This window comes from Bufo gargarizans, chromosome 6 (genome assembly GCF_014858855.1).
Source record: "Bufo gargarizans isolate SCDJY-AF-19 chromosome 6, ASM1485885v1, whole genome shotgun sequence".
NCBI lineage: Eukaryota > Metazoa > Chordata > Amphibia > Anura > Bufonidae > Bufo > Bufo gargarizans.
The window spans coordinates 299,083,851-299,111,299 of record NC_058085.1 but is presented as its reverse complement, the minus strand read 5'-3'; the positions used below and the strand labels follow the sequence as shown (position 1 = coordinate 299,111,299).

Sequence of the window (27,449 nt, the reverse complement as noted above, 5' to 3'; positions counted from 1 at the left end):
ACCAAATCTTTCACCTGATACGACTCAGTATGCTCTTGAAGCAGCAGGGGAGAAAAGTTCAAAATGACCATTACTTCAGAGGTTTAAAGGGAACCTGTCACCGGGATTGTGTGTATAGAGCTGAGGACATTGGTTTCTAGCACATCTGCAATACCCAGTCCCCATAGCTCTGTGTGCTTTTATTGTATAAAAAAAACGATTTGATACATATGCAAATGAACCCGAGATGAGTCCTGTCCCTGACAGGACTCATCTCAGGTTAATTTGCATATGTATCAAATGTTTTTTTTTTTTTTATACACAATAAAAGCGCACAGAGCTATGGGGACTGGGTATTGCGGATGTGCTAGCGGCCATCTAGCAACCCATGTCCTCAGCTCTATACACAAAATCCCAGTGACAGGTTCCCTTTAAAAAGGTTTGCAACGTCAAAGACACATACGATAAAAATATGGTCAACATTTACACCACACCACCTGGGGGGGGGGGGGGTAATGCAAGTGGAATATAATGAATATTAAAGGAGGCAGGACCTAAAAAGGGTACACGTCATTGAAGCTGAACCCTTTAAGGCCTGATTCACGAGACAGTATTTTCCAACCCAGTTCTGTCCTGACTGCACCCAGACAGTACAAGTGCCCATTAAAGTAAATGGCGCAAATCAGACATCCATTGGCCCGTGTCAGATTTCCATCCAAAAATTATTTGTTCATTCAAATGGAACAAGGCCCTGCCTAGACACCATCTGGACATGTTTTGCAGATGGAAATCAGAAAGGCTCCTTGAATTAAGGCCCCTTTACACTGCCTGATGTTTGGGCAGATCATCACTAAAGAGCGTTTGTACAAGTGCTCCTTAGCGATTATCTGCCAGTGTAAAGGTGCCGCCAATTATCCTCGTTCACAGGGTAATAGGATATGTGGTGTGGTCACCAGCAGATAGTGATGTCTAAACAGCCTCTGCTGCCGGCAAACAATGATTCTGTATGACAATAGCGATCCCTCCTGCCCATACTGTGGAGGAGACCGCTGCATGCAAATGCAGAGGTCTCCTTCACTGACGAGCAGGGGATTGTCTGGAAAGAACGCTTCCTTCCCAAAAATAGTCTGCTCTGAAACTATCCAAAAATGGCAGCAAGGGGGAATCTAAAAATGTGTAAGGAGATGAATAGCACTGATCGGCCGCAAATCACAATTGATTCCGCACATACATTTAACATGGGGGGCACAAACTTAATTACTAGTCCAAGGGAAAAACGTCCCATAAACACAGATCAAGCAACTGCTACAGAGCCCCAAGAGAGGAGGGATCGGCATTACCCCCTTCTCTTTTCATGGGTGGTGAGAAGCTATACATTTGTCCACCCTCCACCAGGATGTGTGAACCAGCCAGGGATCATGGACCCTCCATTTAGGGGGTTTGGTGGGTCAATAAGCCCCAAAAAGGGAGCCCACTTTCATCATTGCCTAGAGCACATTTCTCTTCTATGTATACCCCTGTCCTCTGATCATAATGTACTATTTAAATGGACCTCGATTAAACGTTATAGAAGCATTAATTGTTTTTTAGTCTTTTCATTCAATTTTGGAGACCATGCCCGGGACCTTTATATACATTATACTTACCTGCTCCCCAGCACCCACATTGCTCCAGATCCCTGCATGAGCCCCCCCTTGAGCAGGTAAGTATAATCTATACAAGGGGTCCGGGCATTGGGGGTGGGATATTTTAGATATCAGATAACCCCTGAATCTTTTCCCACAAAATTAGAAATAAATCTGCTCAGCTCCTCCTGCTCCAACACATGTTCAATGTGACAGGTTCCCATTAAGATACACATCTAAATTGAACAAAAAGCAAAAGGAAATACCGAATGGAAAAAAAAATAAAAAATTTAAAAATTCAAACCTATGAATTGCAGATTCAAGGAAAACAGAGCAGCAATACAATGTTAGGGTTCCCTTCCTTTGAGAGGTAGAGGTCTTGTTCCATGACCAAGCAGCAAACTGTACGAGAGGTCTAGAAATGAGATTGTTCATACTGTCCGATTAAATATTCTATGGACACAGCAGAGTTTTTCTCATCTTTCAGAGAATACGTTTATATTGGAATAGGGAAAAGCACAGCAAAAAAGCGTCACGCTGGAAAAAGGTGTAAAAGGCCATGTATACGGCTTCTGCGGTTTACAATGATTTCAGATGAAACACACTAATTGGTGGAAAATGCTAATTAATAGCAAAATACACCACATGAACTCACGAGCGATGCATTTCATTTCCCACATTTACACCACGTTTGATGCCAAGCTGCTCCTCCGTGCCCTCCAAGTACTACTGGCACTGGCTTACTCTCTCCTCCCCCCCCCCCCTTCAGAAGACATGAACGCTTGGCAGAGCCAAGGTCTGGAGGGATAACCATTGACCAACATCTCTCTAAAGTGTATGGCCAACTTCAGCTTAGCTACTGATTACTAACTGCTTCCACTTTGAAGGGTGAATCAGTATTCAAGAGTTGATCCAGCATAAAAAAAAACATTGTCTGTCTCCCTATCAAGCCATTAGTCAAATTCCTAAGCCAGGTTAATAAGGACAAACATTCATAATCAGACTCTGGTACAACTTCCAAAATGGTGGTTACTTCCTGTAGAAATCTAAATAACTTACATTTACATACATATACAGATATATCTATCTACCATATGGATTTCCAGTTTTAATCTTTGTAAACAATTAGGGGTTAAACTTGTAGGGTTCAATGGCTCAATATCAAAACGGATGTAGGTTAGTTCGGAATATTGTGATCTTCCATGTAATATTCCTCTCCAAGATAAGAACATCCTAGTGACCTTTGTATGAAGGCCGGTTTCTTTCACATGGACACTGCTCGTATGGTCTTGAAAGAGTGGTCCCAAATTTAAAATTGACCAGAATCTATGTCAAAAAAAGCAGCTGTCTCGCCATCGCACCATAACCTTCCCTTACTCTTTATCCTCCAAAATCCAGAGAAGAACGTTATGCCATCTGCTTGCCAACCGCAAACTTCCCAAATGCCTACATATCACTTCAATTTTCCTGAGTAATATTATATAAAAGGTAAACCCCTTCCACCAAGATAAAGAAGAAAAAAAAAAAAAAAAAAAAAAAAAAAAACACAGCTTAGAACGAAGAAATCACAATAAAAAAAAAAAAAAAAAGGGGGAAAAAAAAAAGGTTACCACAATTACAAGTGCAAATATTCTTGAAGGTATGTTCTTGATTATCTGGTCATTGGCTCCCAATCCGAATTATATACCAATTATTCATTTAAAATACTCTGCAAGACAGATATTAAGTTCTTTAATCCATAGATATAGCCAAGGTCTTTTCCTTCACTTGGAAAGACATGAGCAAAATCAATCATCCTCACATCAACTTGTTTGCTATCCCTCAGGTCTGGAGAAACCTGGCAAATTACATTTTCCAGTTTCGTTAGAAGGTTACCATTCAGATGCTCCTGTGGAACGTTATTTTGATTTTTCCGGGTTCTGTCTTCACCTAAAATCTCTCCTTCCATAAAGGCTTCACTGTGCAGTCTTTTAGGACATGTCTTTTTGTTTGCTGCATAAATTCTAGACCGTTTCTTCTCCACCAGCATCTCGTTCTTACCATTCTCCATGGAGCTCAACCTGCTGATGTTATTATTGCACTCGGTCAACTCGTCATCTGTACGCAGCTCTGGGGGGGTAGCAACGTGCTTCTCGTGGACTTTTCCATCAACTGTTGGGGTCGGTTGTGGACTATAACCATCATAAACAAAAAGCAAGGAGCTTGCATAAAAGTGAAGGATGTTCTGATTCTCAAACCAGTGCAGAATGTTCTGCACTATCTGGAGGCAAGCAGACACAGCATCCTTCCTCAAATAACAGCCATTGTTGAAGAATTTTGATAGACCTGCAAAAAAAAAAAAAAAATTTATAAGGAGAAACCAGACATGTCATTGTAATCCCCCATTGACAGAGCAAGGCAAATTAATTTAAAAAAGATAAAAGTAAATGAAACATGGCTCTTTTTCCATTCATGATCTATCCTACAGTCCAGACCTTCTCATGCAGTACACAACACAGCAACATACATATAATATGCTGTAGCTCATGTGGGAACAGCACATAAAAGGCAGCTAGTGACAGACTGTTAGTCAACCATATTTGCCCATATCCAATGTTTCCAATTTGCATAGTCTCCTACTTCCAGCCTGGCATTGCGGTGTCAAAATGTCCACTGATGGTGGGTTACGAGACCGGTCCTATCAACCAGCGGCCACCACGACCAACACTACAGGCAGACTCTGCATAAGCTAGTTCACCGTGTGTCCACAGCGCCGGGCTAGTGGTAACAAACACTTCTGCCTGAACGGCTACTGACCACTCTTGTCCCAGACACTAAAACGTAACTTTTACTTCTTTATTAAAACAAGTGATAAGGGTAAACACATGTGCGCTAACTGAAAGATTAAAACGGACTATACCCCACAGGGTGCTCCTGAGGACTGGTATACGTGTGTGAACGCAGGTGGGGGTGCACAAACCCGCACTGCCCTTCCCAAGTCCCTGCTATGTTAGGTCAGGTATTGCGCTCTGCCTGATTGCTAATAGGCCCCCACAATTGGGGCGCGAGTTGTGGATCAAAACCTGTTCACACTGAATGTTAAGCACCAATCGCACAGATTTCAGGCTCGCACCGGTGGAGTACAGCAAATTTAAACCAAAATTCTGCCCCCCCCCCCCCCCCCCAACATGTTTTGCCAGCTAATCTGGCTTCATCAGGGGTAGTGGGTAGACTTGAATGACAAACGCAGATATGAGAGATTTATAGGCTACCTTCTCACTAGCTGTGGAGATGGGAGCCAATCCAACCTAGGTATACAAGTGCCTACTTAGCTACAACATGTATACCTATAGGGTACTCTATGACGGGCTCCCTAGTCACCCGCGAGTAGGAGTGGCCTTATGACCCGCTACACAGTGGGGTTTGGCACCCGGACTTACCTTCTGTACGCGCCGATGATTCTCACTGTGCTTGCGCCGGAACTTAGCAATCTAGAGCCGGCAGAGAAGAATACTGCGGCAGCACCTACACCTAGTCCATTTTGTGTCCCTGTGTGTGGCGCACTGCGCCTGGTCTTAGTCTCTGCAGCAGGATACTGCGATCACTCAGCCTGCGCTTAATACTTTGAATAGTGTGCACGGTTTCTTACAGGCCTTCTAGCTTGTCGCCTGCTTCATTGGATACTGCACCTATTTGGACTAGGTTGTTACTAAATTGGTTTATGAGATCTGATATTCTATACCTTACATTTGGTGGTTCTCCAACATCATTTAGCTCACAGCTGGCTGATCTAGTATATTGATTTATGGAACTATATTTATTTCTCATATACGTTGTAATCATTATGATAATTTATGGCACTATATTTATATCTCATATGCATAGCTGCCATTATTTGGAGACCTTACACCAACACTATAACTATAAACACCCATTAGGGTGACTGCCTTATTACTTTAAAATGATTGATTACTCCAGCGTTTTGATTTGCTCACAATATACTGTATTCTAAAATGAGAGGTATAACGTACAGTCGAGAATACAGTATATTGTGAGCATATCAAAACACTGGAGTAATCAGTCATTTTAAAGTAATAAGGCAGTCACCCTAATGGGTGTTTATAGTGGTAGTGTTGGTGTAAGGTCTCCAAATAATGGCAGCTATGCACATGAGATAAATATAGTGCCATAAATCAATATACTAGATCAGCCAGCTGTGAGCTAAATGATGTTGGAGAACCACCAAATGTAGGGTATAGAATATCAGATCTCATAAACCAAATTTAGTAACAACCTAGTCCAAATAGGTGCAGTATCCAATGAAGCAGGCGACAAGCTAGAAGGCCTGTATGAATAGTGTGCACGGTTTCTAACCCCAATTGCAGTGCATGGTGATTTTACTGGCAGAGACAGGGTGTAATAAGGCCTGATCCGGGCCGCAGCAGGTGGGTGTCAGTTGTGTAACATTGTCGGCACCCACCGTGTATGAAGCAGACTCAGCTCCTCCTGCACATGTAACGTACATGTCCATAAGGGTGCAAAGGTGTTAAAGGAAATCTGTCAGTCAGCTACCAAAAAGTGAGCAGATCAGAGTAAGTATGTAATTGATATATTTTTACTTGATAGCGTCCTGATGCTGTGCTCCCCAGAAGGGAAAAGGTTAAAGATGACCCCTCGTTTTTTTGTTTTTTTTTTTAAAGGGGTTATCCGGGAATTTGATACTGATGGCCTACACTCCAGATAGTTCATCAATATCAGATCGGTGAGGGGGTATAAGTTCTGGCACTCCCGCCTATCATCTGTTTGAAGAGGCGCTCCAGTGAGCACAGACTCCTCACAGCTTACCAGGCACTTTGCCATGCATTGCATAGTGGTTGTGCTTGGTATTGTAGCTGAGCACAGTTCACTTAACCCCTTAAGGACCGGGCTCATTTTCACCTTAAGGACCAGGCCATTTTTTGCAAATCTGACCAGTGTCACTTTAAGTGCTGATAACTTTAAAACGCTTTGACTTATCCAGGCCATTCTGAGATTGTTTTTTCGTCACATATTGTACTTCATGATACTAGTAAAAAAAAAGTCAAAAAAATTAATTTTTTTGCATAATAAAATACCTAATTTACCAAAAATTTGGAAAAATTAGCAAATTTCAAAGTTTCAGTTTCTCTACTTCTGTAATACATAGTAATACCCCAAAAAATTGTGATGACTTAACATTCCCCATATGTCTACTTCATGTTTGAATTATTTTGGGAATGATATTTTATTTTTTGGGGATGTTACAAGGCTTAGAAGTTTAGAAGCAAATCTTGAAATTTTTCAGAAATTTACAAAAACCCAATTTTTAGGGACCACTACAGCTCTGAAGTCACTTTGCGAGGCTTACATAATAGAAACCGCCCAAAAATGACCCCATTCTATAAACTACACCCCTCAAGGTATTCAAAACTGATTTTACAAACTCCGTTAACCCTTTAGGTGTTGCACAAGAGTTATTGGCAAATGGGGATGAAATTTGAGAATTTCATTTTTTTGCCTAATTTTCCATTTTAACCCATTTTTTCCACTAACAAAGCAAGGGTTAACAGCCAAACAAGACTGTATCTTTATTGCCCTGACTCTGCTGTTTACAGAAACACCCCATATGTGGCCATAAACTACTGTACGGCCACACAGCGGGGCGTAGAGTGAAAGGTGCGCCGTATGGTTTTTGGAAGCCAGATTTTGCTGGACAGTTTTTTTGACACCATGTCCCATTTGAAGCCCCCTGATGCACCCCTAGAGTAGAAACTCCATAAAAGTGACCCCATCTAAGAAACTACACCCCTCAAGGTATTCAAAACTGATTTTACAAACTCCGTTAACCCTTTAGGTGTTGCACAAGAGTTATTGGCAAATGGGGATGAAATTTGAGAATTTCATTTTTTTGCCTAATTTTCCATTTTAACCCATTTTTTCCACTAACAAAGCAAGGGTTAACAGCCAAACAAGACTATCTTTATTGCCCTGACTCTACTGTTTACAGAAACACCCCATATGTGGCCATAAACTACTGTACGGCCACACAGCGGGGCGTAGAGTGAAAGGTGCGCCGTATGGTTTTTGGAAGCCAGATTGTGCTGGACAGTTTTTTTGACACCATGTCCCATTTGAAGCCCCCCTGATGCACCCCTAGAGTAGAAACTCCATAAAAGTGACCCCATCTAAGAAACTACACCCCTCAAGGTATTCAAAACTGATTTTACAAACTTTGTTAACCCTTTAGGTGTTGCACAAGATTCAATGGAAAATAGAGATATAATTTCAAAATTTCACTTTTTTGGCAGATTTTCCATTTTAATATTTTTTTTCCAGTAACAAAGCAAGGGTTAACAGCCAAACAAAACTCATTATTTATGGCCCTGATTCTGTAGTTTACAGAAACACCCCATATGTGGTCGTAAACTACTGTACGGGCACACGGCAGGGCGCAGAAGGAAAGGAATGCCATACGGTTTTTGGAAGGCAGATTTTGCTGGACTGGTTTTTTGACACCATGTCCCATTTGGAGCCCCCCTGATGCCCCCCTAGAGTAGAAACTCCATAAAAGTGACCCCATCTAAGAAACTACACCCCTCAAGGTATTCAAAACTGATTTTACAAACTTTGTTAACCCTTTAGGTGTTGCACAAGATTCAATGGAAAATAGAGATACAATTTCAAAATTTCACTTTTTTGGCAGATTTTCCATTTTAATATTTTTTTTCCTGTAACAAAGCAAGGGTTAACAGCCAAACAAAACTCATTATTTATGGCCCTGATTCTGTAGTTTACAGAAACACCCCATATGTGGTCCTAAACTACTGTACGGGCACACGGCAGGGTGCAGAAGAAAAGGAATGCCATACGGTTTTTGGAAGGCAGATTTTGCTGGACTGGTTTTTTGACACCATGTCCCATTTGAAGCCCCCCTGATGCACCCCTAGAGTAGAAACTCCAAAAAAAGTGACCCCATTTTAGAAAGTACGGAATAGGGTGGCAGTATTGTTGGTACTAGTTTAGGGTACATATGATTTTTGGTTGCTCTATATTACACTTTTTGTGCGGCAAGGTAACAAGAAATAGCTTTTTTGGCATGTTTTTTTTTTTTGTTATTTACAACATTCATCTGACAGGTTAGATCACGTGGTAATTTTATAGAGCAGGTTGTCACGGACGCGGCGATACCTAATATGTATAAAATTTTTTTATTTATGTAAGTTTTATACAATAACTTCATTTTGAAAACCAAAAAATTGTTTAGTGTCTCCATAGTCTAAGAGCCATAGTTTTTTCAGTTTTTGGGTGATTATCTTGAGTAGGGTCTAATTTTTTGCGGGGTGAGATGACAGTTTGATTGGCACTATTTTGGGGTGCATATGACTTTTTGATCGCTTGCTATTACACTTTTTGTGACGTAAGATGGCAAAAAATTGCTTTTTTTACACAGTTTTTTTTTTTTTTTTTTTTTTTTACGGTGGTCACCTGAGGGGTTAGGTCATGTGATATTTATATAGAGCCGGTCGATACGGACGCGGCGATACCTAATATGTATACTTTATTTTTATTTATGTACATTTTACACAATGATTTTATTTTTGAAACCAAAAAAAATCATGTTTTAGTGTTTCCATAGTCTAAGAGCCATAGTTTTTTCAGTTTTTGGGCGATTATCTTGAGTAGGGTCTCATTTTTTGCGGGATGAGATGACGGTTTGATTGGTACTATTTTGGCGTACATGCGACTTTTTTGATCACTTATTACCTTTTTTGGGAAGTAAGGTGGGCAAAATTTCAATTTTCTCATAGTTTTTATTTTTTTATTTTTATGGCGTTCACTGTGCGGGGAAAGTAACATGACCATTTTATAGATCAGGTCGTTACGGACGCGGCGATACCTAATATGTGTAGTGTATTTTATTTTTTTAATTTTTATTCAGTGATAAATGTTTTTTTTTTTTATCTTAACTTTTTTCACTTTTTATTTGATTTTTTTGACCCAGACCCACTTGGTTCTTGAAGATCCAGTGGGTCTGATGTCTGTAAAATACAGAACAGAACCTATATAGGTTTCTGCACTGTATTTTACTTACACTGAACAGGTCTATGCTTTCAGCACAGATCTGTTCAGCACCATGGACAGCAGGACGCCTGATCAGGCGTCCTGTTGCCATGGGAACCTTCCCCGTCTGCTCAGTTATGGTCAGAACTTCGCAGACGGGGAAGGGTAAGGACGGGGTTCTGGGGGGGCTGTCTGGGGGCTCTCTCCTTCTCCCATCGGGGGGCTGCAAAGGCACAGCAGCCCCCCGATCGGAGAGGGAGGGAGCTCCCTCTTACTGTTAACCTTTTCCATACAGCGGTCCGTACGGACCGCTGTATGGAAAGGGTTAAACGGCTGACATCGCATCAACGATGTCAGCCGTTTATACCAGGGTGCCAGCAATGTGCTGGCACCCTGGTATACCCACTGTACACCAACGATTATGCAATGGGAGGCGGGCGGGGGATCGCGATCCCGCCTGCCGCACCGCCCGCCTCCCGCAACGCCCCCACTGCATGCGACACCCCCCCTGCACCACCCGCCGCCATCAAATCGTGCAGGGGTGCAGGGGGGGGTTAACAATATTGATTTCGGGCACTCTGAAGTTTCTGATCCCCGCGGTCAGGGACCGCGGGGATCAGAAACGGCAAAAAGCGCAGCAAACCGCAGGTCTGAATTGACCTGCGGTTTTCTGCGATCGCCGATACGGGGGGGGGGTCAAATGACCCCCCCCTGCGTTGTTACGGGATGCCGGCTGAATGATTTCAGCCGAAATCCCGTTCCGATTAACCCCAGCGGCGCCGGAATTAAGATTTTAAGTTAGGACGTACCGGTACGCCCTTGGTCCTTAAGGACTCGGGAAATAGGGCGTACCGGTACGCCCTATGTCCTTAAGGGGTTAAAGGGTTTCTACCATCAGAATTTTTGTTATGTAGCTGACTGACGATGTGCTAATGTCAGCAGTACATAACAGTCTTTTTACATTTGTCCCTGCGGCCGTTCTCCTAAAAACACACTTTTACAATATGCTAATGAGCCTCTAGGTGCTATGTGGGCGTTGATTCAGTACCTAGTCTAACCATTTATCCCGCCCCGCTCCTCTTGTGTGACCGAGTTCGCAGCATCGCTGACTAAATCCCGCGCCTGCGCCGTCCACTTCTGTATTCGGCACAGGCGCAGTGAGTGAAGGACGCGCTCCTGGTGCCGGCTTCCTCACTGCGCCGACTACGTCACAGTGCAATGCGTGAACATCACTGCTCATCTGCACCTCCTCACGCATCGCACCAGCGCGGAAATCTCGCCCATCTGAAAGGGGCCTAACAGAGTAACAATAAGTGTAGAAATTCCCAGGAGCTTTTTGGAGAGAAAGAGTCTGCACAATGAATGTCTTTTAAGTACATAGAATGCAGCATGCCTTCCAATCTAAACTTACAAGATACTCACCATGTTTTATTGTGCCTTTCGTCAGGCTTCGTCCATAGTGCTGGTTTTGAGTCTCAAAGCTGTCTGAATCCATGTGGTAGACCTATTATTACAACACAAGGGGGGGGGGGGGGGGAATACAAAATTAGGACATCTGCACTCAATAACTATGTCAAAGACAAAAAGCATTACGCTGTACATATTTTCCACCATGACAAAGAGACAGTTTGTTCTAGCAACATATGAAACCCATCAATACATTTGGATTATTTTATTAAACAAAAATAAATAAACCCCATACACCAAAACAGAATCTGGTATTAGGGAAGAGAATTCAAATTTTCATACAACAGCCCAGGGGCACAGGATGCAGAAGGCACATACTCAGGGCAACACTGCCACCTACTGTTCAGATGTATGGCACAGAATCTGTCAAACTTACCGGTACTTAACTGAATACCTATTGCACTATTAAAGATGGCAGTCTTCTTTTAACTATGTTTGCGGTTGATGATATGGGGGGGGGGGGGGGTACTGTACTGTGGGTGTGACGTTACAACACTGTAGAGGGGGCATCGTAAGTGGGGAAGAAAATGCAAAAACGGCACTATATGAGCACTGTTGGCATTAGGTACAGTAGCATTATTAAAAGGAGCTTTGCAAGAGAGGCTTCCAGCACTGTACACTGTACCCCAGTGCCAGAAACGCGCCTTCCCCGACTACTTCTGTCTACTTTACATTTACATTTCTGGCGGGGGACATACATGACATCACTGGAGGTGCACTACTTTGAATGACTACTTGTTTATTTTTAAAGTTTGGGAAAGCATTGTGTGATGATAACATATGCTCACTTATATTATACCCGCCTCTTCCTTTCTTCCCGTTTCTGCAGCCATGATGTCATCTAACTGGCCAATCAGTGGCCTCAGCTGAATATGCCACCTGACTGCTGAGGCCAGTAACTGGCTGCAGCAGTCCTGTGGAGTATATGGGGGCATTGTTGCTGCAGCCGAACAAGCACAGTCTGACGGAGAGGATTGGAACGGTGGGTGAAATGGGCAAGTATATGCCATTTAATTATTTTATAGCAAATGCAGTTGCACCTGAATTTGTGAAATAACTTGGATAATGCCTTAAAAGAAAAAAAGATATATATAATAGATTTGCATTTCAGGAACCTGCTCTCCAACCTGCAGATCCGGTATGCAATGACTGCAGACTACAAGGAAGCACTTAGAAACTCATTCTGACCCCACCACATCCGATACATCTCCGTAAACGAGTCTGTTGGGTGACAAACAAGCTACTCAACACCCTGCCCTATTCCTCTATGGATTGCAAAGTTTGTAAAAAAAATAAATAAAATACCTGCTGTGGCAGATAGAAAACCAATCCTTATGGAGAACATTTTGCTTGCATCACTTTAAAGTGGAAATTCCAGTTGAACTGCAAAAGGTTTTTCAGGTTTTATCTCAAACTAAAATCTGAGCGTCTCCTTCTCACGTCCAAGCGCTTGATAGTATTCATAGGGCGTATGCCTTATTAAAAGGCTGCGATGGCTCTTAATGCCGTCATGTTTATCCAAGCTTATGCGTCCCCCGCTATCACAGAATCTTACGCCTTCCCTCCTGATCAAAAACTTGAGACGCCGACATAATCTGTGCAGCGTGAAGCCGTCTAGCCCTACATGTAAAGCCCCCTCTCCAATTAGATGCCAAAGGGCTACATCTACGTGGTGCAGACCCGCAGAGCAAATTATGGGTGAACAGTGCCAAGGCCTCGCATTAATCCTTCTATTATGGGGTCAGGATTTACATTAGGGGCACGGCTACATACATTCATACTCCTAGTTCTCAGCACGAAAGCTCAGCGGTGAGCACTGGTGCCTTGCAGCGCTGGAGTCCTAGGTTCAGATCTGACTGAGGACATCTCCATGGAATTTGTATGTTCTCCCCGTGTTTGGAGTGTGGCAGGAAACCCAAGCAAAGACATACTGATAGGGACCTTAGATTGTGAGCTCTATTGGGGACAGCAAGTGATGATAATGCCTGTAAAGGGCTGCGGAATGTCAGTAAGTAAATAGCCTTCATGCCATGGCTCGACTACAGAGCCCAGGTGTTGACATTCTTGAGGGAGCTGTCACAGATTAAAAAAAAATATATATATATTTGCTAAGAGAAGGAAATTGTGTAAAATAAAGAAACAATTACTCATTCTTCAGACTTCCCGCCACTCTAACACCGCCATACAGAGAAGTTACGTTGGATCCCATCATGAGAGGGAGATCATAGTGGATATGCACACAGAAATACATGCCACACAGACACTCTGTGCCCTTATTATGAATAAGTGCAGTCACTAAACAGTAGGTACATTAGGCCATAATCTACACAACCAGTTCCATCATACTGTACACAACACTGCTACAGCGAACACAAATACCATGACATGTAGCCAGTGTGTCTAGAATGAACAGAACCACCATACTATTGGTACAACCATAATCATGATGTCCAGCATCAGCCACTAGAGGGAGCTCACTGGATGCAGATTAATACAGCTCTGACTGAAGTAAAGAGACTCATTCAAATGCATCGGCCGAAAGCTCCCTCTAGCGGCTACTGCATAACCAAAACATGAATGGGTGGTCAATTAGTGGCGACCTGCTAAAATACAAAATAAGCTCTAAATTATCTGTTGGAGAAGAGTCAAGAATGCGCCCCCCAATTGTAAACCATTCCCGTCAAAAATAGTGGTTTCATCCAACACTGTTCATAAATATATAGGGGGGCCCTAGCTTCTGGCACACGACAGGGCAGAGATGAGTCCTATTTATTAAGAGCAATCTGCACGAGCGCAGGGATATCAAGCCTGGCATATGGGTACGCCAGTCTTTATCAATGTCCCCTTACTGTGTCGCATAGGTGGCCTGATGTCCTGCAACAAGCACTTGGTTCATCCATACTTCCAGCCTAGTTCTGACACAAAGGAACTCAAACCCCCCCCCACACACTATGTGGCGCTAGGCAACAGCTAAGCCAACCCTCTGAATTAAGGACAACCCCTTTGGACAAGATGTGTCCATCAAATTGAAAGTGGATGAAAGGAAGGGGGAACATTTTACAACGTTGTTTCCCCCGACTGCTACAAACTACGGTAGTTTTAAAGAAAACAAAGTTGCATAAACTTTGATTACTAGAGAATCTACATGAGATGCGAGCCTCAACCGAATTTTGAAGCAATTCTTCACTAGAACCTTTACGTACCAAGGGTGGGGGGCACTTATGAGCCATGTACCCTTCTGCCCACTTGTCCTCACGCTTCATGCCCAATTACTCAAACACAGGACAGATACAAGCTGCATTTATTATTTCATGCCATTTGTATCCCGACAAACCCCTGCCAAAAAGGTCACGCTAATCTGCACCAAGACGAGCCCCTTTTTGGCCGTCAGACTTCATTTTTACACATCGCAGAATTAAAGTCAACTTCCTAGATAAACAGCGCCCGGACAACAGGTGACTCATCCTAAGGATCTTGTGAAATTCTTCTCCAAAGAAAATTAGTTCCCCGCAGGCTTATTATGTTTGACTGTGTTCCAATGCTAAAATGGGGATTTAGAACAGTAGGTGTACAAGCTTTGTGCGAGGGATAATGGTCGATAAGCTGCATCAGAGGAGTTTAACCTAACTCACCGCCAGGCAAAGCGGAAATGTGTTATGCAGTTTATGGAGAAACAGACTATAAGACATCCTTAGGAAAAAATTATAAGGAATACATTTTCTACTTGTTAAACCTTCTCTGGTGGTTTCATGAAATCAAGGGCATTAACTTATGGGTCTAGCGTAGAGGGGGTTAATTTGTGTATAGAGCTGAGGACATGGGTTGCTAGATGGCCGCTTAGCACATCCGCAATACCCAGTCCCCATAGCTCTGTGTGCTTTTATTGTGTAAAAAAACCAGAACTGATTTGATACATATACAAATGAGTCCTGTACGCGAGATGAGTCAGGGACAGGACTCATCTCATGGTTCATTTGCATATGTATCAAATCTGCTTTTTTACACAATAAAAGCACACAGAGCTATGGGGACTGGGTATTGCGGATGTGCTAGCGGCCATCTAGCAACCCATGTCCTTGGCTCTATAAACAAAATCGCGGTGACAGGTTCCCTTTAACTTGGAAACAAACCCGAGTTCGGGAAATAGTTTTTTACAGTATAAATCAATTTCTGAAGTTATTATCTCGCAATATAATAACTGCAGCTCATCAGAGCCAATACATTCTAATACTGTATGAAGCGCTCACTCTGTACAGTATTGAAACTAAGTTTTATGCGAATCGACTTTGAATGGTTCATCCGAAGTCGATTCGCTCATCCCAAATTGTAACTAACGGCCATGGTGCATGTGATCATCTCATTAAAAAGGTACCTCTATCCAAGTACACGTGCCTCCTGTCATTGCTCTGTACTGTGCCGCCATGCTTGTTCTGCTATGTTGTTTTTTTATTTTTCTCACTCTCAATACCAATACATACCCAGCTTTGAAGTACTTATATTATATACGCACACAGCAGTGGGGTACACACTAGAGTTGAGCTGAATTAAGTTACTCAAAGTCATGCGTGCACTCAGAACCAAAGCAGAGTTCAGTTTCAAGTTTTAAACTGGTTTTGCACTTTAAAAATCAACTACCGAAGTTATTCAACAAAGTCACACGGGACTTCGTGAATAACTAACTTCGGCTCATCGGAGCCCATACATTCTAATACTGTACGGAGATGGATCTCCGTACAGCATTATTCCGAAGTTTTGAATGAAGCGACTTCGGATTAAGCATCCAAAGCTCACTCCGCTCAACACTAGTACACACGCACAGATCGGCTGCAGATGAGAAAGAAATATAATAAAATTAGAGAAAAATAAAAAATATTGTGACAGAGTGTCTGGAGAAGTAGTGGACGGGTCTGTGTGTGCCCAAGGTTCCTCACTTCTGTCATTTAAAACGCAACCAGCGAAATGTTCAGCAGAGGTCTACGCAGAGCTCTCTGCAATTCGGGTTTGAAATAAACTATAAAATCCGTCAACCAGGTAAGAGGAAGCCTGAGCAAGTATACCACGTCAATCTTATTAAACCGTGGGAAGATGGACTATCCCTTGATGCTGACACCTCCTACCTGCCAAAGCAGCGGTGCTCTGGGAAGCCCCTTGTTGCCAGAGGTAACTGTACCGGACTCCCTGGTACAGCACAGGCCACGGACCCAAATGGGAAATGCAGATGCCTTGTCACGGGTACATTGTCTGACGTCCAGAGGTGTTCCAGCCCCAGGTCTGAAACGGGGGGGGGGGGGGAAGGATATGTGACAGTGTCTGGAGAAGTAGTGGACGTGGTCTATGCATGCCCAAGGTTCCTCACTTCTGTCATTTAAAAAGCAACAATGGAGAGGTTCAGCAGAGGTCTACATAGAGCTTTCTGCAATGCGGGTTTGAAAAATAAATAAATCCCCGGTTTTTAGAGCCTGTGTTGCTGGAGTGGGGAGAGAAGGGTGTGCACCCACTCCATCCGGACATTCCGGGTTTTAGGCTGTCAGGTAATCACTACTCAGGTGTGCTAGCCTGATATAAGGCTGAGAATGGAGACACGTCTCTGCATGGGGACAGAACTGCTTGGAGTCTGAGTATAGCAGGTGGTACAAACAATAAGGTTATAGTTAGAGCCAGACAGGCATAGAATTTTGTTTATGTGTATTTTATGTACCACCCGCTGGCAATAAAACTGGACAGTTGATGGAAAACTGAGGTTGCCTCAAAAAAAAAAAAAAAAAAAAAAAAAAAAAAGCAGCACTAGTCCAATAGACCACGGGTGCAAACTCCTCCAAACTGCAGGCTCAGCAGTCAATGTAAGAAAATATGTATTCAAAGATGAGGCAGCACTCCAATAAAGTGAAAAAGGTGGACCCTTTATTGACCCCTCTGCAACGTTTCAACCACTCAATGCAGTCTTTATCAAGCATCCTTGATAAAGACTGCATTGAGTGGTTGTCTTTGGATACATGTGAAAAAAATATATATATATATATATATATATATATATATATATATATATATATATATATATATATATATATATATATATATTTTATTACCACACACACCTCTTCTGCATACACAGCTTTTTCACACACACTTAAAACTCACATTTCCTTACACTAAGGGCTAGTTCACATGGAGTTTTTGGTCCCGATTGCGGTACAGACACTGATTTCCGCCTTTAAATCAGCTGTAATTAAAAAAAAAAAAAAAAAAAAAAAAAGGCCTCCCATTCATTTCGTATTAAGCACTGAATTTTGGGGGTGAATTTTCAAAATTAGTTGTGTGAATATACCCTTACAAGCACTGTACTGTCTTCCTGGTTTGGCCTCTCCCACTTGCGACATCAAAAGTCCTTCAGCTGCAGTTTAATCTGAGATTTTTTCTCCTTTACTGTAGAATGGAGACCTTCACGATGGAGAGGGCTATGTTCTCCTCGTGCTGAAGATCAGCCTCTCCTCTTCCTCCCTAAACTCTGTGTGTGTGTGAATACACAAGTATTACACTCACCGGTAATCCGGTTTCCTGGAAGTCTCCATGACAGCACATCTTGAGACCAACTTCTCATGATAAGACAGGAACAAACAGAGGTTAAAAACCCCACCCCTACCCCTCATCGCCAGTGTATTTTAATGGAAACCAGGATAAAGGATAGAGCCTGAAAATAATTTAATAGGGTGGGAAACATGTGCTGTCATGGAGACTTCCAGGAAACCGAATTACTGGTGAGTGTAATACTCATTTCCCCAGTCATCTCCATGACAGCACATCCTGAGAACTAACAAAGTGAAAACAAAAAAAAAAAAAAAGAGGAGTGTAAGTGCGGGCAATTAGACAAACAGAGGGAGGTTGGCAGACAAGACCACTAGTAGAGCGATAAATAAAGGAGGAATGGAGAATGGAAGAATGCAATTGTGGGAGAGGACGGCAGGTGGGGAGAAGGGGGATAGAGCGCCAAGGTATACCTACCAAAAAGTGGGAGATGGAAATGGGCAAGGCTACTCACACCGAGTGGCACTGATAGTCCAAGTCGGCCTGACAAGCAGGTCGCAATAGCAGTGGACAAGTGGAGAGCCAGAGTGTAGAGAGGTGGCAGGGGATAGCATCAACAAGGCCGACACTACTTTAAAGGCCTATTGTACCACCCCAAATCCATATCAGAGAAAAAGACTATACATATGGAAAACAGTCAATTAACAACGATTAAAAAGTATGTTTGGTACAGAGCCACATGGGTAGAGAATATATATATTGAAAAGATCATACACTTTACGATAATAAAATCAATGAGACAACTACTGTGGTCTTCAATAAGGGAAAATAGACACAATCTTGTGTTACTCACGTCACCAGACCCTCCCTTGCTGAGATCGCCTATAGGATTGGTGGTCCCTTTGTAGTCCTATTGATGGATGACCCAAAGGACGTCTCAGGTAATACAAGGTGACTTAAAACCCCTTTCTCAGGAGCAAAACATAGTACACACAACTTCACAGTATTTTATACTCTTCAAACTCATGAAAAGAGTTTGTTCCAAGTGGTGGGAGGCTAACTTCCGGTCACAAGCTTTCCACCCGAGGAAAGCTCATAGATCATTGGGGCGACTGAATGTGGTAAATAGAAGATCCAATAAAAAGTGGGAAAAATATGTGGTGCTGGGGCTTAGAAAAGCTCTTCGTTGGTTTACTTCCGGTGACGTGATAACGGAGGCTGGAAGTGCGTTCCACTAGTGGAACGCAACGCGGCAGGGATACTGCTAGAACCGCCCTGCCCCGGGTTCCAGTCACGTGGTGCTGATAGCCAGGTATGTGCTCCACTAATGGAACGCACAATGGACAGGGAAACGCCAGAACCCATCAAGGCCCCAGGTTTTCACCATAACTGATGCGCTCCACCAGCCAAGCGTACCACGGCCGCAATAGTACTGGAATCATTTATGGCCCCAAGTTATCACAATATTTAAATACATTGTAAAACATATACATATATTTCTTTTAAATCAGATTAAAAGAAAGAATAACATGAAATAGAAATATAAATAGAGATACAAAAATAGTCATGTCAGTACTGGTTACCCCTTCTTCCATCCCCTTTCTTTCCACTCCCTTAGTTCTATTTTTCCCTCCTTTTCCATTCCCTTCCTTATAATGATAAAATCATATTGGGAATGACAGTGAAGGAATTAACTTCTGTAATTAGCATCATATTGATCATGTGGATAATGGCAAGGGGAATGTGATTGTGAATTATTGGATTAGTATATTATTGAGTCTATAGAGTCAATAACACATCTCTTCCATCTGGCTGATGTACTGTGTAACTAGATGTCTGGTTGGGAAAGGATTTTTAATTTTTTTTCTTCATTTAATAGAGACTATATTCCAAAGTTTCATTCAGGCCAAATGGGGCGAGTGTGTTGAACCTATAGATCCAGTACATTTCTCTTTTACAAAGCTGGGGATAGGATTGGGGAACTGAATCTATGGGAGTCAGTTTAAGGCCCAAGAAGTTGCCCCATGTACTTCGGAAAAATGCTTTGACACTCCAGGTTTAAAATATTCTCACTGGATGCTGGAACGATGTCGGTTAAGTCTCTTCCTCACTGTTTGGGTAGTACGGCCAATATATTGTAACCCACAGGGGCACTCTAACATATAGACAACATACCTGGAGTTGCAATTCATGTTGTGTTTAAGTGGGATGGATTCACCAGTGTTGGAAACAATCGCTGTATCTACATGGTCCGAGATACCGGAAGTTAGCCTCCCACCACGTGGAACAAACTCTTCTCATGCGTTTGAGGCGTATTAAATACTGCCAAGTTGTGTGTAGACGCTCCACTTGTCTATTTTTTATTGTATATCCAAAGTGAAAAACTCAGGGAGGGACTACAGCACACAGGACCTTGCGTCCAAAGGCCATGTCCTCATTGGCAAATACATGAAGCCTATAATGTTTAGTGAAGGTATGGGCCCTCTGCAAGCGGCTGACCTGCAAATCTGCTTTAGGCTACTTTCACACTAGCGTTCGGGCGGATCCGTTCTGAACGGATCCGCCCATAATAATGCAGACGGAGGCTCCGTTCAGAACGGATCCGTCTGCATTATATTAGCTAAAAAAAGCTAAGTGTGAAAATAGCCTGGGACGGATCCGTCCAGACTTTCAATGTAAAGTCAATGGGGGACGGATCCGCTTGAAGATTGAGCCACATTGTGGCATCTTCAAACGGATCCTTCCCCATTGACTTACATTGTAAGTCTGGACGGATCCGCACGCCTCCGCACAGCCAGGCGGACACCCGAACGCTGCAAGCAGCGTTCAGCTGTCCGCCTGTCCGTGCGGAGGCGAGCGGAGCGGAGGCTGAACGCCGCCAGACTGATGCAGTCTGAGCGGATCCGCCTCCATTCAGACTGCATCAGGGCTGGACGGCTGCGTTCGGGTCCGCTCGTGAGCTCCTTCAAACGGAGCTCACGAACGGAAACCCGAACGCTAGTGTGAAAGCAGCCTTAAGGAGGCAGAAGCACTTTCAGCCCAGGAGGTAGACACTGCCCTCACTGAATGGGCTCTGAGAGAAGGAGGAGGTTCTTTACTGGAAGCTCTATATCAGTGATGGCTAACCTTGGCACTCCAGCTGTGGTAAAACTACAACTCCCAAGATGCCCCACTTGCTTGGCTAGTTTATAGAAATAGATGGAGCATGTTGAGAGTCATAGTTTCACCACAGCTGGAGTGCCAAGGTTAGCCATCACTGCTCTATATGCTTCCGTAATAGCATTCCTTATCCAACGGGATATGGAGCTCTTTGTCGCTTTCCTGCCTCTATTAGGGCCAAAAAGCTATACAAACAAATTTTTGTCTATCCTCTGGCAACATCTAAATAACGACTCTTCTCACATCTAGATTATGGAATTTCGCTTCCTGTTCATTTCTGGGATTGGCCTAGAATGAGGGAATGACAATATCTTGGGATCTGTGAAATGTAGATACTACCTTTGGGAGGAAATTAGGGTCTAGTTTAAATATTAGCTTATCCTCAAAGGCCCTTAAAAAAGGACTCTTGGATGGTCAGGGCCTGAAGCTCACATACTCTCCTAGCAGAGGATATTGCTACCCAAAAAAAAAAGAAGCCACTTAAAGGCTCAAACAGGGAATCTGGCAAGCCTAAAAAAAACTATTCAGGTTCCACGGGGCTACCATATTCTTGATTCTAGGCTTCAGCCTATCTACAGCTTTCAAGAACCTAGAAACCCAGGGGACATTGTAAAGACTGGTGTTATAAATGGCACCCAGGGCAGACACCTGCACCTTTAGAGTGTTTGGGGAGAGACCCATATCCAAACCATCCTGTAGGAAATCCAGAATGAGAGGAATATTGGGAGTAGACTGGTTAAACCTGTCACAACTCCAGGAGGCGAACTTCTTCTAAACCTTAAGATATGCCTTAGAGGTATTGGACTTCCTGTTGAGCATTAGGGTACCCACCAACCTCAGATAGATCCAGACCTAGGAGGATGGACTGTTTAGTAACACGGCTGACAGCTTGAGAAGCCCGGGGTTCAGATGATTGATTGGACCCTGCGTTAGAAGGCTAGATCCAGGTGAGTGGTCTCTTTCTCAGACAGCATTTTGGAAGATACAGGTTCATTGGGGCAGTTAGAGTCTGGATTTGTTTGCCTCAAAGAAAAACCACAAAGTTTCTTATTATTTCTCCCTCAACCCAAAGGATCCCTGCGTGGCGGTAGACTCCTTCACTCAGGATTGGACATCGGGTCTAATTTATGCTTTTTCCCCTAATTCCGAAGGTCATGCAAGAATTCCAGACCGAGAAATGTACCCTAATCCTGGTGGTCCCCTTTTGGCCCCAGAAGGGGCTGGATCGGTCTTCTGAGATCCCTCAGCCGGGGGGATCCAATTGTTTTCTCTGACGACCTAACTGCCCCGCCGGGCCAAAGCATGCGCACTGCCAACAATGGGCATCACATCGCTTTAACTACTGCGCATGCTCCAGCCCGGTGAGGACGTGCACAGTCGTAGGATCTCGGCCGGACCTCAAGATGACGCAAGGGAATAGGAGGGCGGGCATATGCAGAGGTTGGGGCGGGGGAACAATGAAAAAAGGCAGGGCAGCCTGGGCACCAACACAGTGAACGCCGCCCCTGGGCGCTTGTAAATGCTAATTAGCATATCAAAGTTCATTTTTCCAGCTTCTGCAAGTGTAGAGACAAAGATACCATTACATTCATGTATTGGTGTGCTATAGGGCAATGCAAGCACTGTATATGGCCATATGGAGGGGACAGACTCCCTTTAAAGCTGTGAGAATCAGGTACTCGTGTACCCAAGAGCGATCACACATGCCCTCCTGAATTTAACTGCTGCGCCCGCATCTCACCTCCTAAGCTCCATATCTTAATTGGAGACAACTGGAGAAGGACAGCAGATGGTAGCTATTGATAATTACTAGGGATCGACCGATTATCGGATTTACCGATATTATCGGCCGATATTCAGGATTTTGAACGCTATCGGTATCGGCATTTATTTTGCCCAAGCCCCCCCCCAGTATTAAGCATTGGTGGTGCAGTGTGCCCCCCCCTCCTCCCAGTATTAAGCAGTGGTGGCGCATAAGGCCCCCCCACCCCAGTCGCAGTGCGCCCCCCCACAGGATCCCCTCTCCCCTGCTCCTCCGATCGGAGCCCAAGCAGTGTAATGCTGGGGCTCCGATCGGTTACCATGGCAGCCAGGACGCTATTGAAGCCCTGGCTGCCATGATAAGCTCCATGCTGCTGTGTGCACAAAGCACACAGCAGCAGGGACAGTGTGAGCTCCTATTCACCCTGATAGAGATCTATCAGGGTGAATAGGACAAGGGTTCTAGTCCCTAAGGGGGCTAAAAGTTAGTTTAAAAAAATAAAATAAATTACAAAAATAAATGAAAAAGAAAGATTTACAAAAAAAAAAAAAAAAAAATTAAATACACATTAACAATAAACATTAATTTTCAGCAGATTTGTGGGAATTTTTTTATTTTTTTTCAAAAATGAAAATTCCCAGAATATCGGTATAAATTATTGGCTATCGGCCTGAAAGTTCACAAATTATCGGTATCGGCCCTAAAAAAAATAAAAAAAAATAAAAAAAAATCCATTATCGGTCGATCCCTAATAATTACCACAGAGGGACAGCTTTTGGGGAACTATATTGTGCTGCGCTGTGGTATTAGCCTCTGCTGGGATGGTATTTTGCACTATGGTACTCAGGGCTGTGGAGTCGGTAGATAAATGCTCCGACTCCTCAGTTTTTTGTACTTCCGACTCAGACTCCCCGACTCCGACTCCTCTGTATTTAATATGCGAATGTATTTTATACATTCCTTGAAGGAAAGAAAGAAGTTCTTCTAAGCTCTTCTAGCACAGAGAGGTAGTTGGGCAGAAGCTGCTGCCTTCTCCTTTGTGTGCTGATCTTCTGCTGAAGATAGGGCAGTGGGAGGATCCAGGAAGGGACATTTATTTTAAAACATGATTTCCCTAGAAGAATCCCATAGTCATGTTTAAAGTTTAAGATAACATTCTGAGTTTACACGTTTTATAGCCTTAGCTGAATGACAGCAGTTTTTCCAATGGTTTACAGCTTCAGTCTTGAACTATTGACCCTCCATTCCCTTCACTTATACAAGTGTCTCTAGTCCTGCAAAACACATATTTACTTAATCCCTTATCAGTGAGAGGCTAGGTAAACCATGGGCATTGTGTTCCCTGTAACATCAGAACACAACACAATGGAAAGTATATGTATTGCCACTCCTAATTGTGCATTGCGTGCCATATAGTGAAGCATATGAAAAGCATGCTTCTTCACATCACTGAACGCGTTTGTTTTGCGGTTACGTGAGGCACTGCATGCATTGGCCTTTATTCTTACAGTAGAGAAGTCATTAATTATAACTGTTTATGAATGCGGACATTTAAACTTGCTTTTTTTTATTTTTTATTCCAATTTAAATTTAGTAGGAGTCGGAGTCGGTTCATTTTTTGCCGACTCCGACTCCAGGTACCCAAAATTGACTCCGACTCCTCCTCCGACTCCACAGCCCTGATGGTACTGCTGACCTCACCTACTTGTGTTGCCCTGCCTTCTTTCAATTTGGACCTGCCTACAACATGGGGCCACTAACATTTCTTTTTTTTTCCAGGGCCACTTAAAGTTCCCAGTCCGCCCCTGACTGCACATTATTTTTAGTAATATTTAGGGAGGCAGGGATGGAGTAAGGAGGCAGAGACTGGGACAGGGAGACCAGAGGCAGGCTGCGTAGACTAATGCATCATACAGTTATCTGGTGTCTTCAACATGGTAGTACACAGTGAAGATGGATTCTCTTTATCAACCCTCAGGTAGTGGATTGCTAAGGGGAGACTTTAAATAGTTTTCTAATAAAGAATAAAATATTTCCCTAATAAAATGTACTGTAAACACTCACTGTCCCTAAACATTAAAATAAAAAAACCGGAATTAGACTTACCGGTAATTCTATTTCCATGAGATCATCACGACGGCATACAAGGAGATTGACCCCTGACCTCTGTAGGGGCAGGAACAGAGAAAGGTTAAATACCCTCCTCCCACCACCAACACCAGTGTTTCCAAAATCACACAGAGCAACCCGGTGGTGGAGAACAGTAAAAAACAAGAAAAAAGGTATTACTCCATACCTTCTAGAGACCTGGGTAGGTCAAATAATTGAATCAAGGGAGGGAATAACGTGCCGTCGTGATGATCTCATGGAAATAGAATTACCGGTAAGTCTAATTCCGGTTTTTCCATAGCATCATCACGACGGCATACAAGGAGATATAAAAAATATATCAGTTAAGGGGGGGGCTACAGCCTGGAGGACTTTCCGCCCAAAGGACAGATCAGATGATCTGGAAAGATCCAGGCGATAGTGCTTTATAAAAGTATGAATGCTGGACCAAGTGGCAGCACGACAGATTTCCTCCAGAGAAGCCCCAGCTCTCTCAGCCTGAGAGGAGGACATGGCCCGGGTGGAATGGGCCCTAATGTGGACTGGACATGTAAGATTTTGTAGTTGATAACAAAGACTAATAGTTTCTTTGAGCCATCTGGCTATAGATGACCGGGAGGCTTTCTGGCCCTTAAGTCTTCCTCCGAAGAGAACTAGTAGGCTGTCCGACTTCCTAAACTTTTTCGTCACAGAGATATAGTTTAAGACTGCCCGTCTAACATCCAGAGAGTGAAATGTGGCTTCTTTGTCATTAGCAGGGTGTTGACAAAAGGAAGGTAGGGTAACTTCCTGGCTCCGATGAAAATTTGATACCACTTTGGGGAGAAACCCCGGATCCAGACGGAGAATTAATCTATCTAGAATACGGAGGTAGGGTTCCCTGATCGATAGGGCTTGCAATTCTCCTACTCTGCGGGCCGAAGTTATCGCAATTAAGAAGGCCGTTTTCAAGGACCATAACTTTATAGGACAGTCAGACATGGGTTCAAAGGGCGGTAAGGTAAGGCCTGTAAGAACGATGTTCAGATCCCAGGAAGGGACACGAGCGGTGATCGTTGGGCGGAGCCTCGTCGCTGCCTTGATGAATCTTTTGATCCAACGATGACCGGCTATATCTTGGTCAAAAAAACAAGCCAGGGCTGAGATCTGGACCTTCAAGGTAGAGGGCCTAAGTCCCAGATCTAGACCTCGCTGTAGGAAGTCCAGTATTCTTTGGATGTTAGGTTTATGTAAATGTGGCGATTCATCCCCACTCCAAGAACAAAAACGTCTCCAGATCTTAAGGTAAATCGCTGACGTTACCTTCTTCCTGGAAGCTTTCAGAGTAGCAATAACTTCGTTTGATAGTCCCTGAAGTTTCAGGGTTTGGAACTCAGGATCCAAGCTGCTAATTTCAGAAACTGCGGGTTTGGGTGTAGAACTGGGCCCTGCTGGAGTAGGTCCTCCCGTACCGGAAGGGGCCATGGATCCTGTAGAGAAAGTCTCTGGAGAGATGAGAACCAACTTCTCTTTGGCCACAGGGGAGCGATCACAATCACCGTGACCTTGTCCTGGAGAACTTTCTGCACCACCTTCGGGATTAGAGGAAGTGGAGGGAAGGCATAGCATAGGTTCCAATGCCAACGGACGGCGAAGGCGTCTAATGTATGAGGCCTGTCCCTGGGGTTTAGGGAACAGAATGTTTCCACTTTTGAGTTGGCCCTGGTGGCGAACAGATCTACGTCGGGCAACCCCCATTTCCTTACCACTAACCTGAAGACTTCTGGACTTAGAGACCACTCTGTGTGATCGATCCTGTGGCGGCTGAGAAAATCTGCTTCTTGATTTAGTATCCCCTTCAGGTGAACTGCCGACACAGAGGCCACCTTCTGTTCTGCCCAAGCAAAGATCTTTGTTGCCAGTGCCTGAAGGGTTACAGACCGGGTTCCCCCTTGATGGGAGAGGTAGGCAATGGCTGTAGTGTTGTCCGATAGTACCTTTATATGATGTTGACACAACATTTCCTCTGCCGCCCTCAATGCTTCCCAGACTGCTCTCAGCTCCCTGAAATTCGATGATTGGGATCTGATCGAATCTGGCCAAGTGCCCTGAAATATACGGTCCCCGACCTTTGCACCCCAGCCGGACAGACTTGCGTCTGTTATTACCTGCAACTGGGGAGTCTTCTGCCAGGGATTTCCCCGAGATAGGTTCTCGTGGTTTTTCCACCAATTCAGGGACTGCAGAATCCGAGATGGAGGACTTACTTGGCGATCTAGAGAGGATTGGCACCTGTTCCAGACACTCAGTATCCAGGACTGAAGGGGTCTGAAGTGTATTTGACACCAGGGGACTGCCGGAATACAAGATGTCAGCAGACCCAGCATGCTCATCGCCTCTCTGATAGAGCAAGATCTTCTCTTTTGAAAGGACCTGACCTTTTGTCGGAGAATTGATATTTTGTCCTGAGGTAGGAACACTGCTTGCTTTCGGGAGTCCAGGATCATCCCTAAGAAACAAACCTCCCTTGAGGGGGTGAGGACGGACTTTTCCTCGTTTACGATCCACCCCAGGTCGTCTAGGATGGAGAGAAAGACCTTCAGATTTGAATTGATTTGTCTGCGACTTTCGCTGACCAGAAGGAAATCGTCCAAATAGGGGATTATCATGAGTCCCTGTCTTCGGGCGAAGGCAACCATCTCTACCACCACTTTGGTAAATATTCTTGGGGCAGACGAAATCCCGAAGGGAAGGGCTCTGAACTGGTAGTGATGGACGTTTCCTGATAT

At 43.8% G+C, this 27,449-nt stretch overlaps 1 protein-coding gene across 1 annotated transcript in view; it reads right to left on the bottom strand.

Moving 5' to 3' along the window:
* Window positions 1-343: 343 nt before the first annotated feature.
* IPMK (inositol polyphosphate multikinase) overlaps window positions 344-27,449 on the bottom strand; it is a 54,168-nt gene continuing 27,062 nt past the window's right edge. Inside the window, exons 5-6 of the mRNA XM_044296117.1 lie at window positions 11,085-11,166; window positions 344-3,929 (exon numbers count right to left, since the gene is read on the bottom strand). Coding sequence (XP_044152052.1) covers window positions 3,295-3,929; window positions 11,085-11,166 — 717 coding nt within the window. The 3' untranslated portion in view covers window positions 344-3,294. The remainder of the gene's footprint in view (window positions 3,930-11,084; window positions 11,167-27,449) is intronic.